Below are 13858 nucleotides of genomic sequence, written 5' to 3' on the forward strand. Positions count from 1 at the left end.
TCCCTCTTTCCTCATTCAGTCGACTTCGTGTGCGGAGACTTTTAAATTGTCAAGGCTGAAATTTAATTATTGAATCCCTCGTGATCGATCATTAGTTAAAACACTCGATCTACAAACCCTGCAAGCCCCCCCCCCCATACACCCACTCTTCATCACTACCCCTCCAAACCACCCATTAAGATCAAGACAGCACTTTACAGATAGGGGGAGGGGAGGAACACTTTTCATTCACAAAAAACAATAAACACATTTTCAATTCCACACAAGCAGTTTCCATTTAATTCAAAAAAACAAACAAACAAATAAATAAATGTGTAAATAAACATTGCTGCTGTGTGGGATGAGTGTTGGGTGTAAGTGTGGGCGTGTGTATGTGTGTGTGTGTTAGCGATGTATTGGGGGCGTCTTTGTTGCAACTCATAGTCCAGATGGATGACTTGTACAGGGGAGTGTATTTATTTTGCGGTGAGGGGACATCAGGAGATTTGTTATTCCCTGGCGTTGCCGAGTTTTTCACATTGCTCCACATCCCGGGGACCATATTTCATCCCCACACCCACAATCCCCAAACAGATTTATTTACAGGCTCTCTTCCTGTACATATACCCCCCCCCCCCCCCCCCCCCCCCCCCAACACATGCATACTTACTGCTACACACACACACACACACACACACATACTCTTGCATATATGCTACAAACACCAAACCTACTCAAGCACTGGAAACCACAAACACACCTTATCTGATATCAAATGTATGAGCACACACGATACACTTTTTCTTTTTTTTTCTTCTTTTGTTTTGTTTTTTTATTGTTTACAGCAGTATTCTTACTGTGAGCTTTGAATCAGGCTGTTTAACAATATTGCCATTTTACCATTCAGCATAGGTCCACAGTCTCTTCATGATGGGGGTGTAATTGCTCCCATATATTCAACAAAGTGAGGGATCTTTCTCCACCTGAGGAAGAGACAGAATAAGCAACCAGATAAGATGCATCTTGGGAAGATTAGTTATAAATACAAAAGAATTATTATAATAAATATGCCTAATAAACTAGGCCAGAAACTAGCTTAGTAAATGCATCGACTTCATAAGAGGTTCTCTAAAGTAAAGTTTAGCATTGTAGCAACCAGCTTGTGCATCTAATTCTAATGTGGCAGCGTAGTGCTCATTATTAATTATGCCTATTAAAGTGAATCTCCACCAGCACAGCCAGACTTAAGTACCAGAGTAAAGGTTCACTGGCTTTGTAGGGGAATCCCAATGCTCAAAATCAGTGGGAATTCTGCACCTTTACAACTCTAGAGGCCAGTATCTGCTGCTACTGATTTACATCTGGAGTCTCAAAATGCAGGTAAAAACCCATACTGTAAATTAGCAGCAACTTTTTTTTTTCCATCCTTGCCTTTGGTCGTCTAAAAACAAGTAGCCATTGGGGCTGGGGGCTGACAGCTTCCCTTAAAAAGAAAAAGAGAAAACGAGACAGAGAAAAAGGGAGAAAGCAATGACAATGAAAGATTAAGAGAAATGAAGAGGTAAGAAACAAAGAGCACAAGCAGAGAATATAAGGCTCAAACGGAAACCATTCCTCACCCCCCCTGCAAAAGGGAACCCAATGCTTCTGTCTCTTAATAAAGGGGGTTTGTTGGGGTGGAGGGGGGCGGATATGGTGAAATGCCAGGCACTCTGCGTACAAATGAATAACCTGGGGATATGTGAAAGCCAGAGTGTGTGTGTGTGTGTGTGTGTGTGTGTGTGTGTGTGTGTGTGTGTGTGTGTGTGTGTGTGTGTGTGTGTGTGTGTCAGTGCAGGAAGGTGGAGGATGTTAGGGGTTCCTCGGCCCTGGATCTCTCCCTATCTCTGTGAGTAATGATTCAGACTGCCAGTGTGATGGTGTAGTCCCATCTATAACCACTTCCACACAACGACACATATAAAACAAACACACATACACACGCATGCATGCATGCACGCACGCACGCACGCACACAAAAAAGAACATTAGTCAGACAGGAAACGGGGCAGGTGGATGGACACAGCAGCAGGCTGGGTCCATCCATTCAGTCCTGAAACAGACATGCTGTAAACACACAGAGAGAGTTTTAGGTGAAAGCAGACACTGACCCACCGGCAGCCGCGCTGACAGCTTCGCTAGGCTAACGCGTGAACATTATATTATTTTTTTACATATACACTACATGCACACACAGTTTGTTTCTTTCACTGCTCAGCCAACACATCCTGATAAGAACCTAAGAACAGCTGAGCTGATTAGGAACTATCTACATGGATGTAACTGTACTTTAACGCAAAAATAAAAGTGCAGTGCTGAGAGCCTAAATATTATCCTTTAATATCTGGTCAGCACAAAAAAAAAGTTAGACGTCACTGTAGAGATCCTTTCCTAACATGTCTCCACTCTAAGTGATTATGGAGAACAGCCACAGTCATTTTTTTTTTAACCTAATCATATATTCTGAAGTACAGCTTAATGTAAGTCCAGCTCTCTTCTTGCTTCCCCAGACAGTCTTTTCTTGCTGAGAGTCAAAGGAAGCATACAGCATAGGGGAAGTTTGCTTTGTTTAATTCAAACAACCGAAGCCTGAACTCGTTTTGACAGAGAGGCAGGTGTAAGATATGAATGGCAAAATGCACATTTTATCATTCCTATCTAAAATCGAATGCATTAAGACTGTATCTCCCATCTTAGCCAGGAGAGAAACATATAATGTTTCAGTTTACATAAAGCATAATCTTATTTAGAAGCTGCTGAATATGAAAATAAAGACAAGAAATATATGCTTTTTTAGCATCCGACTAGATAAAGATGTTAGTGTGGGCTGTCTTTCTGCAAACAGTTCAGCCAGTAAATAAAACAACCATTACATTACGTGATGGAAGCGAACGTGGCTGTCCTGCGGGTTTAGAGTAGGTGGGGTGTGGTCCAGTGGTCAGGGAAATGGCCGGATGACCTGAAGTGTGCTGAGTCATGTCCCAGGTGAGGGATAGAGCTGCCTCCACTGGGCTCCAGGACATGCACTTAACCTGCAGTAATTACTGGAAACAACACTGAGAACATGGCAACATGGAAGTCGTGGAAGTGGCTCTAAGATTTCAAATTACTCTGAGCCTCCTGAGGAATGCTGCGGGGAGACCTAGCAGGACTGTAATGTGGATACTTGAGCTGGTTTTCTTAACATGCCTGGGCTATATCAGACAAGAGTTCATGACTCTCAAACAAAGAACAATAAGGAGCTTTTTTCAATTCTCATTTTTATGCATAAAATCTCTAAATCAAAGCCATTTATAACATTGTGACTTCCATTAGCAGTGAACACAACTGTATGAATAGTGGCCTTGAAAACTAAACAGACAAAAACGATCAATGCTGATTGGAACTGCAGTAAAAAGGAGGAGGAGACGACTGAATCAGTAAACAAAAAGTAAAACAGATATGGATGGGGATACAGGAGAGTAGAAGAAGTAGGTAAAAGAAATAAGAGCAGAACGAGTGGGGGGAAAGAGGAAAAGTGGAAGAGAGACAGAAAGAGAGAAGGACCCTGTGAATGAGACCCAAATGGCTGCTAAAAATCATTAATCTTGTGAGGATCTGTGTCAGCGAACGGCGGCGACACAAAGAGCACTCGGAGCAGCAAGGAGAGCAGCTCAGTGACCCGAGCCCAATTGGCTGAGAAAGGCCCACCAGGCTTTAATAGACTTTTGCTGATCCAACACTTGTTTGCTGGGAGCCACAAAGAGGCGATTGCAGGGGCTGACGGGGGCTTGCAGGCCCGGGGGCTCCCCTTCTGGTCCATGATAAATGACCCAGGGTGGGCAGGGCCAGGGCCAGAGGAGAGGGGTGAGAGAGCTGAGAGGTAAGGAGGTCACCCGGCCAGGGAGGGTGGACAGAGAAGGAGAGAAGAAGACTAAAAGGGTATACGAAGGAGTATAAAGTATAGATGTTTGATAAGAGCAGCGTCTTTCGACAATGTGACTGAACATTACTACAAACAGGGACAGTGCTGTGCAAGAACATCCTGATGGGAGGTGAGAGAGAAAAAACAGAACAGATGAATGGTTGGGTTAGAGGAGGAGTCTGTGGCACTGAGAAAAATAAAAATGCCAGTTCGGCTCTAATCCCTAAAACTGCCTGGTGTGGCGCCCACCCACCTCCAGATCAATCATGCCCACACACTCAAACATGGCCAAAACAATATGACCGAGGGTCTGCTAGCTCCTGTGTGCAGCTTTCATGTGCAGACAATCAGAACAAACTAAGTCTGCTCATAAACATTTATGCTTTACACACTTGACAGGAAGATAAAGTCTTCTAAGATATTATAAAGAGACGTTTGAGGGCTATTAAATCTCTCTCTTTACTCTTAGCTTAATAACATGCCGGTGTTGTGTATAAGTCTCTGCTACATGACGCATATTTTCCAGAATATATGAAGTGGAGGTTTAATGTAAGTCAGTGATAAGCTCTGACAGCTCCATATGCAGACAATTAGAAAAGGCTAAAGAAGCCAGTGGATGTTCCTCAGCACTGACATGTTAAAGTCTGACATTCAGGAACAACACAAAAGTTAAAAAAAAAGAAAAAAAAGAAACTGCTTCTAGGTGCTTGTACAGCTAGAAGCATACATCAATTAATTCTAAGAAAAATATTTAACTTTTTACTCAGAATTACTGTAATTATGTTTTCAGTACATGCGGGTATCTTTAGAATTACAGTAGCCAGTTATTGGCTAAGAAAATACAGATGTAAATTGCAGTTATGACCTGAGAATATGGTCTTTAATTATGTCCTGCCTGCACTATGATATTTGGTTCTTGTGGTGTCGCCTACATTCTGTGGTCACACAGCCACCAGTTTATGACAAAACCCAATATCATGCATATGCCTCAGCAATAAGCCAACTGGAAGGAAGCCAAACTATTGTACATAGCATTGCAATTTACATTAATGAAATGACCACAGCAAAAGGCAGATTTATTGTTCTTTTTCTTCTGGGATTAAGCCAGTACAGTGCGCACTGACATTTATTTGTCGTTATATTTACTACATGTCAATCAGAGACATCTAATCTCAGAAAAGGCCTACAATTATGTCTTGGCCTCCCCATCATATTTTTATATCCTCTCTGTTGCTCTGCCATATCCAAAAAAGCAAAGCAAATAACTTCAGTTTTGAAGTTGGAGCTGTCTGCATGGGGTTAGTGCCAAAAAGAGACTGCATGTCACTGATGATACACGTCAGACTATTAGCAATGAGTAAATGCGCCACCAGAGGCGCCCTGTCACAAGAAATAAACCTTAATTTCCCTCGCAAACACAACTACCCTTTTAACGTGCAAATAGCGAGAGTGCAAGCGTTGTGATAATACTCCTGAAGAATGGTGGACTTTTAAAGACAACATTTGATGTCCACCGTTAAATCGATACTATTTCATATTAATGAGACTGCATGAATTTGCACTTATCTCACCTCTTGCCGTTTCCCCGAAAGTCTCTTCAGTCAATTATCCCTGATGGGAATGTTACTCTTCTTCAGAGGCTGGCCTCTGCCTGTTTACATAGACGACACGTCTTAATAATACATGTTTTTACGGAGATAATCGATCAGTCTGGAGTAAACAAGAATGCCTGAGTAACTCTCACCTTGTAAACGGAAGATGTAGATTACTGATTCAAAAAGGACGACTGAGTGTATAATCGAACTTAAATTTTAGAGACGGATTTGCTGGTGTTATTACTATTTTATGCCGAAACCCATCACGTTAATGATGGGAACACCTGTTTATACTGCGATTCCGCCTGTTAAATACATTATGCACTTTTAGTGATGAAGTGCATTTCAAATGTTTCAGCTATAAAATATTGACAATTAATCATGAATCAGTTAATTCGTTGCACAAAAACGAACATGCATTCTTGTCAAACTCACAGCGACTCTTTTTCTGATATTGATTCTGCAAAACTACAAAAATACAACTTCAATTAAACGCGGGGTGATTGTTGCATTGACAAAAAGCTACTAAGTTTGTTTTACATTTGCGTATATTACATCTGAAAAAACATTTTAAATCAGTTACTGCGCAATGAAGGCGTGTTTCAGAGGATGGAGCCGGGTCTGCCCGTCTGCTCTGCGTCTCTTTTCTTCCTCCTGCATCAAAACGCATCAAAGCAGCACTTCCGAAATCACCGTCTCCCCATCTCCATCCCTCACCCTCCCCGTCGCGGGCCTTCCAGCTCGGCTACCTCCCTTTTTTCTGTAACATTTCCAGCAACTTTCGAGAAAACCGTTAAAGTTTACGCGCGCCAGATAGCAAAAATATTCTGAAATAGAACCAAATATTTACCTTAGAGTTAAACAGAGAAGCTGATTCTGTTTCTAAAAGAAGGGGGGAAAGGTGTTCCTTGTAATCACTCTGTCTTTCCATACAGATCGGGTTTGAGTTGAGATCCAACGGGTTTTGGCAGTGCAGCTTGGCCACCGGAGCGCAGATGCGCATGCATGGATAGGTCCTGAAGTAGAATAGAAATCCATATTTGTGAGGCGAATCATGTATCTTCCTATGGACAGACCACGGGCCTCCTGTGTGAAACCAGCGGGCCTGCTGCAGGTGTGAGATGTGAGCTGTGGGAAGCTGTGCAGCCTCTGCAGCCTCCATGCGTCAACTGTTAAATGTAACATTTTAAAGGTGATTTTATTTCTGTTATTCATTCCTAAAATCCGTAGGATGGGACTCTCATTAGGGGAGAATAAGCAAGCATCAACACTTTTTGTTCGCTGTCCATAAGCACACGGATCACTTAATAGATCATTAACCACCGATATGCTGCTGACATGGACGGTTTTTTACATCTCGTCTCTCCATTACAGCCCGTTATTACCGAAGGGGGAAAGCCGCCGACAGGCCTGCCTGGATCTATTAGACGGTGGACTCGGGTTATATTTGAGAGCATTACAGCCTAATGGGGCTGCCGCCGGGTCGGCCTCGCTGGAAAGAAGTTTTAAGTCGGCTGTGCTCGGCATGGCACGACTCGCTCAGGGCGCTGTTCAAGTTGGAGCTCAGGATTTAGAAGCTCGCCTGCAGGTGCAGGGAATTAACAGAGCACGATTGTAACTGGAATACTACCTGTATGTTTTTATATCCTGTGCTCGGGAAAGGGAATGCCTAGAATTTGAAGTTGACTACAGCAGTATGTGGTTATCAGGCGCTTTGAGCCTGAAAATAAAAAGTGGGTAGCGTGTGAGTTGGCTTGAGATGTTATAAAGATTCCGGATAATTGTGCATTATCGCTCGATAAAAGCTAAAAAAAAAAAAAAAAAGAAAGAAAAAAAAGAAGAAAAAAAAGGAATAAACGGGATCCAGAGTCGCGGTAAAGTGCACTGCAAAGTGCATTTTTCTTGGATCAATACATCCCGTTATTAGAATGTGCCTTTTGTCCAAAATAATAAAGACTTAAGCCTGTGATGACTGATAATAATAATAATAATAATAATAATAATAATAATAATAATAATAATTCGCGTGTTTGGCTAAAAGCTTCATCTTTTATCATCAGTTCTTCTGGGGACTATATCAATTTAACTTTTAGCCTTAAGTCCAAGACTATTTTCAAAGACATAATAAAACAAACATAAACTACATCACATCGAGTTATTATGGGTTGTTAAATATGAGGGTGATTTATGACAGAAGTTTGAGTCACAGTTCATCTATTGATACACTGCTACAGCTCAAAACTGATTAAGAATTTAAACTAAACAAATAAGCCCTTCATTATCGGATCTCATCTTTGGCAGCCTCCTCTTACATTGAGTCTGATCAATACGCTATGGTCGCGGCTGTGCTCAACCGTGGATATGAGGTGGAAACGAAATGATAATCCAATCGATCCTACAAACGGACTCATTTACAAGCAGTTTCTTTTTGCAGGGAAGCGAGACATTTGCTCACACTCCCTTTTCCCCCTTCTTTCTTTCTCTGTTTTTAGCAGACAATTAAAATAAAGACCAGATCAATGACGCTTGCATACTTCCAGGGAAGATCTGACCCTATTTTGGCCAAACTACCTGTTAGAAAGTGAGTGTTAAAAATACACGCGTGACAGCGAGCTTGTCGGAGACTCGTGTGACAGAAATGAATTGCTGTCAGTCACAATTGCATGATGTGACCTTTGAAAGCAGCAATTAGCGCGGAGATGACGATCCAAACGCAAATTAAAGGGGAATGTATAGCAGAAGCGTCATCCACAGCTTCGTCGGTTCGTGCGTTGCCCACGCAGGGGCAGCCTTGAGCCTGTTTTCTGGCGAATCCGCTGTTTTGATACTGCCAGGAGTAAGACAAACGGTGCGAGCCAAAAGCAGCCTGATGTGCGAGTAACAGAGTCTGAACAAAGTCAACTTTGCTTTTACCGGACAAAAATATATTTAATCCACGAATTTCATTATATAGAATACTGCAGTGGTCTGTTTTTTATTTGTTTAAACAATAAATTGGGATTAAAAAAATCCATAAATTAAAGTGGACCAGTATTGTCGCCAGTGAGAAGCAGATCTACATGTAAACCTTGAGACTTTATTGTGGTTCTTCGCTACAGTGAACATTAAAATGACGTATTTGTAGCTACAGCCTTAATATAGTTATTATACATTAAAGCGCCTGTGTGTAAAATTGTGTGTGGCAGAAAAATAGTCACGATTTAACTTTTAAGGTCGCTTAGAAACTGTGTTCTGACCTTGTGTTATCACCATGCTGCGTAATACAGGCTTGTATGTGACTGGTTATCTTTTGGGTTTTTGAAAGTTATAGACATGCAGCAAATAAACATAAACAAGACAACATAAGAAAATGATTCTTCTTGATCTCATTTTCAAGACAAATGAAGTTGTGTCTTGAACTATAATGCAGGAGCAGTGCCTGTAGTAAGTCCAATTTGTATTGTGCATCTGGAAACATCTGGAACAACTGTTAGGACTACCTCAGAAATCTGCCTGAAATTCAACGTTTGGTGTCATTCTAAGAGTGTTGGACCATAAAGTGGCAGTTCTTTCACGTTTCTCTCATTTCAGACACGACTGAATACGAGGAGCAGCGCTTTACATCGAAGGCATTTCACTCCGCCACTTTCCACCGTTCTTCTACTTTTAGGGAAGTCGGTCAGCTGACTGTAGCTGTCAAGACTGGAGCGCCCTCCTCTCCTTCGTCCCTCTCCTCTTTCTCTTCCTCTGTTTGAGCGCAAAGTCCTGTTCCCATTGGAGAACCGAGTGCTACCGAGCTCGACGTCACCAGGCGATATTAGTATAAAGCGCAAGGCTGGCTTCAAGCGCAGTCTGCTGGATACCAGAGAGTGGAGAGAGTGAGAGAGGCGAGCCTTTAAATCTCTGCGGTGCAGAGCTGGAAAAGCTGCTTCTCAGCGAAAATCAGACGCCCTATTTACACCGCTTACTCGCTCCTTTTATTTTCCTGGGGAAAAAAGGGACTTACAACCAAGAAATTGCAACGAGGACTGGTGCCCGTCTCAGCGAATTAACGTGGTATTTCTTTTGTTATTATTATTTATGTTTTTTCTTGTAAATGCACTTCTGCTGAAGGGACTCGGGTTTTACTTTTGCACTGAGACGCGCAGCTTTCTACCTCCCGCCTGGTCTCTCTGCCAGATTATCCCAGCAGAAGTAGGCTATATGACGCAAACCGTGTGCAGTGCATTAGTCTGAAAGTTTTCCTCCACGACTTTTTTTTTCTTTTTTTCCTTTTTTTCCACCAACCACGCGCTGTTTCATGCTACAGCAAGTCAGTGCACAGCGGTGGAGGAGCCAAAAGAACTATTGCATGAAACAAGAAAGGAGAGAAGAGACGCTGATTAATAAGTCAGTTTTTGCGACGCTCGCCAACACTTTTGCATATCTGCAAAAGAGTCGCGACAACAACATGAGCGCAGAGCTGAGCATGGGGCCGGAGCTGCCCAGCAGCCCTCTGGCTCTGGAATATGTGAACGATTTTGACCTGATGAAGTTTGACGTGAAGAAGGAAGGCCTGGCCGGGCTGGATCGCAACGGGGTGCGCCAGTGTAACCGTCTCCAACCCCAAGGCTCTGTGTCTTCCACCCCTATCAGTACACCCTGCAGCTCGGTGCCCTCGTCGCCCAGCTTCAGCCCCACGGAGCAGAAAAGCCACCTGGAGGAGCTGTACTGGATGCCGAACAACGGGTACCACCAGCAGATAGACCCGCAGACGCTAAGCCTGACCCCGGAGGACGCAGTGGAGGCCCTGATTGGAGCGACAGCTCACGGCCACCCTCCGCCTCCGCATGTCCAACAGCAGCTGCAGCAGCAAGGCGCTTTCGAGGGCTACAGGGGCCCGCATCACCACCACAGCCATCACGGCCACAGCCAGCAGCATCATCACCCCTATGCGGGGGGCATCCCGCACCACGCCGAGGAACTTTCTGGGCACCCGGGCGGACACAGCCACCCACATAGCCAGCATCATCATCACCACAGCCAAGACCCCGACAGCCCATCTCCGGTGTCCCCAGAGTCCCACCAGCCGCTGCACCATCACCGCCACCATCATCACCACCATCCGCACGGCCACCTGAGCCAGTCAGCGGCGCACCACAGCTCCGGGGGCGGACTCAACGTGGAGGACCGTTTCTCCGACGACCAGCTCGTATCCATGTCGGTGAGGGAGCTCAACAGACACCTACGGGGCTTCAGCAAGGACGAGGTGATCCGCCTCAAGCAGAAGAGGAGGACCCTGAAGAACCGGGGCTACGCTCAGTCCTGCCGGTTCAAGCGGGTGCAGCAGAAGCACGTGCTGGAGAACGAGAAGACGCAGCTGATGAACCAGGTGGAGCAGCTGAAGGCGGAGATCACCCGGCTGGCGAGGGAGAGGGACGCCTACAAACTCAAGTGTGAGAAACTGACGGGGTCGGGGGCCAATAACGGGTTCCGCGAGGCTGGCTCAACCAGTGACAACCCTTCATCACCAGAGTTTTTCATGTGAGTTGCCATAGCCTTTTTCTTGTGAACCCTCCAACTTACTCAACAAACAACCCCCACCCCCACTCCACCACCCCCCGACACCTTTACTTTCTGACTGACTTTGCTGATGCGCAAACGATAATAATCCACACCTCCCATACTGTTTGATTATATTAATAACGGTAACAATTATATTCATATTAGACGAGTAATCCATCAGATAGTATTCTCATATATAATCATCTCACCATCCACGTGTCAACTGAGATACAAAGAGCAATGTAGAGTGTCCGATCAGTCGCAGCATCTTTGTAGATTAGTTGCTTGTAGTGAAGAGACTTTTGTTTTTCTTCTTCAAAGAAGAGGAGCGACTGATGAACTTTTTTTGTTTGTTCGTTTGTCTCTCACTTGAGGCTCCAGCTTTTAAATCACCTGTAAGTAACGTGGGACGGCGTAAGGCAGTTGTATTTTTGCTGACATTCTTATGAACCAACAAGCAGGCCCGATCTCACAGCCTGCAACTCACCAGACTCACATTCGACAAGTGGACCCGAAATCTGAAGAAAAAATTAACAAATGAATCTTAAAAAAAAAACATTAAAAAAACGGGACACCACTTTATGCAAATTTATCTTCCGTCTACTAACCCGTCACGGGAGGGGACATTTTATGCAACATCTCATTGATTTATTGCCTGCTTGGTTATATTCGAATATATATTGAAAACAAAACAAAAAAATCTGCATTAAATATTAATCCTGCATGCTGGACATGTACGGTAATAATTTCTATTTTGTACCTTCATCTTCTCGTGTATATTAAGAGCATGTTGTTGATCTGCGCTTTTTTGGGGGGTGGGGGTGGGGGGTTAGAGAAATGCAGCGGGGACAGAACAGCAGGACTGGCGGTGCAGTATCATGGTGTGGGCTTCTTTTTCTTTTTTTGGGGGGGGGGGGCTTGTAAATATTATGCAACCGCGAAAACTGCACAACAAGATTGAGGAGGCTGGTTTGTACTTCTTTCTGTGTGTTGTGTTTTTATTTCATTTGTTATGATTTTTTTTTATCGTGTTGGGTATTGTTTGAAAGAGGAGTGCATTTGTTTTCCCAGTTGCATTTAAATACAGCAAAACTGTGTCAAGTGCACTTTTTTGGATAATGATTTGCGAGTTTTTCATTTTGAATTTTGTGCAGACCCCCCTCCAGGAAAGACATACTATGATGTAATACTGCAATAATATTAAAGGCAGGCCTCAGTGCGAACTTTTAAGAGTAGTATTTAGGACGCATGTTGTGTGAGGCAGAGGAGACAAGCATGTGACCACGACATTATTCAAACCAGATTACGCAGAGTTTATACTCCATTGGACCGAAGGCTGGATACCGCGTGTATTAACACTCTGCTATTTTCACACTCAGTGTAGCTTTTATGGCACATATTCAGTGGGGCGAGGTGTTATCTGCATTTCTAAACAAATTAGAACCAAACAAGTCCAAATATTTCTCATCATAATTGGCAGCCATCTGTAGCCCCCCCAACTCCATTCGACCAGATGTTGATCATTTATATTTTACGCAATATTTAGAAAATTCGCAGTTACGATTTAGATAACACGAATGTTTTTGATAGAAAGTTTGAATATTAATGTTCTATGTTTTTCCTGATTTTTTTCTGCCGGTCAGTAAAAAAAGGGGATCCAGGTTGTGCAAAGTCTCAAAATGAAAACAATGTGTATGTTATGTAATACTTTTTTTCTTTGTTTTATTATTATTTGATGATTCTGGTTCTGCTGGCCAGATGCATAGTTAAAAGTTTTTATTTTAATGATTTAAATTAAACTGTCAGATCATATCGATTAAAGCATGGTGCTTGCATTGAAACTGTTGTTGAAAAGTCATGCATTTAACAATCTTTGGTTTGTTACTGATTCAACTGTGTTGAAATCGAACTGAAACTGCAGCAGCGGGTTGTTGTTTTGTTTTCACAAATTTCATGTACTTGGCGATGATGGGGATCAACTTTCAATCCTGTTTATATAAATAATAGTAACACTTAAATTTGAACTGTTCCATTCAGGCTGGTTTCTGTTTTGTCTCTTTTTGTTGTTTTTTGGAAGAAATTGTTTCCTATTTTGCTTATTAAAGTCATTGAAATGGCAATAATTACCTCTCAGACTTTATTATTTTTTTCGTTTTCACATTTAAGGATCTGTGACAAAATCATTCTGTCATATAAACAACAGCATACTAGCGGTAATTAAAGCTGCCACGCAGTGTAACGACAGTAACAATATGAATCTTTAAAAAGTTTGCTAATGCCCTGAAAAACATTTAAAATTATTTTTTCCCTTTAAGAGCTAATTTGCACTAATCAAGCAGTTTCCGTTTCATTTGCACTTTGCCTTCATTTTTATTTTCAGACTTAAAAACAAAGTGCAAACTTTGGATTAAAGCCCACTGGCCTGCAGTGATTAGATCACCGGGTATGGTAGTTTATGTGCCGCTGCAGGGAGATTCCTATACACGCTGCTCTGCTGGCATGCTGACTTCTGCAGAAACCCCGCGCCGTAAAAGGAGATCTTTGACCTTGCAATATACCGGAGAAGAGATGAAAACCTCAAATTTACATTAAGTGTTACAATAATTTTCATTCTCACCGTGCATGGCTTTGAATACACTTAAAGGCTAAATCTAACTGGTTCTTACAAAATTAGAATCTTAAAAAAAGTCCGACCCTGTCGCCTAACGCGCGGAGCAAGGCCTCAGTTTCAAAATAATCCCGTGTGCGCCCGCGGGTGTGATATTTTTACGGTTAACGGTAATGGAATCTATTATTGCCATGTGTCAACACACTTGCT

General features: G+C 42.9%; 1 protein-coding gene and 1 long non-coding RNA gene across 2 annotated transcripts; one reads left to right on the plus strand and one right to left on the minus strand.

Annotated features, from left to right (window-relative positions):
• Nucleotides 1-615: 615 nt before the first annotated feature.
• On the minus strand, nt 616-7476 carry LOC308407620. The gene is made up of 3 exons (XR_013973701.1): nt 6368-7476; nt 5494-5573; nt 616-962 (listed from the first exon to the last, which is right to left on the minus strand). It is a non-coding gene; the product is annotated as an uncharacterized lncRNA (long non-coding RNA).
• A 1855-nt stretch (nt 7477-9331) lies between these two features.
• On the plus strand, nt 9332-13163 carry mafba (MAF bZIP transcription factor Ba). The gene has a single exon (XM_080898551.1). It carries the CDS (start codon nt 9797-9799, stop codon nt 11021-11023), a length of 1227 nt encoding a protein of 408 aa, XP_080754677.1. The 5' UTR covers nt 9332-9796; the 3' UTR covers nt 11024-13163.
• Nucleotides 13164-13858: the final 695 nt, after the last annotated feature.

The sequence above is a fragment of the Rhamphochromis sp. 'chilingali' genome (genome assembly GCF_963969265.1).
Source record: "Rhamphochromis sp. 'chilingali' genome assembly, chromosome: 12".
NCBI classification, from domain to species: domain Eukaryota; kingdom Metazoa; phylum Chordata; class Actinopteri; order Cichliformes; family Cichlidae; genus Rhamphochromis; species Rhamphochromis sp. 'chilingali'.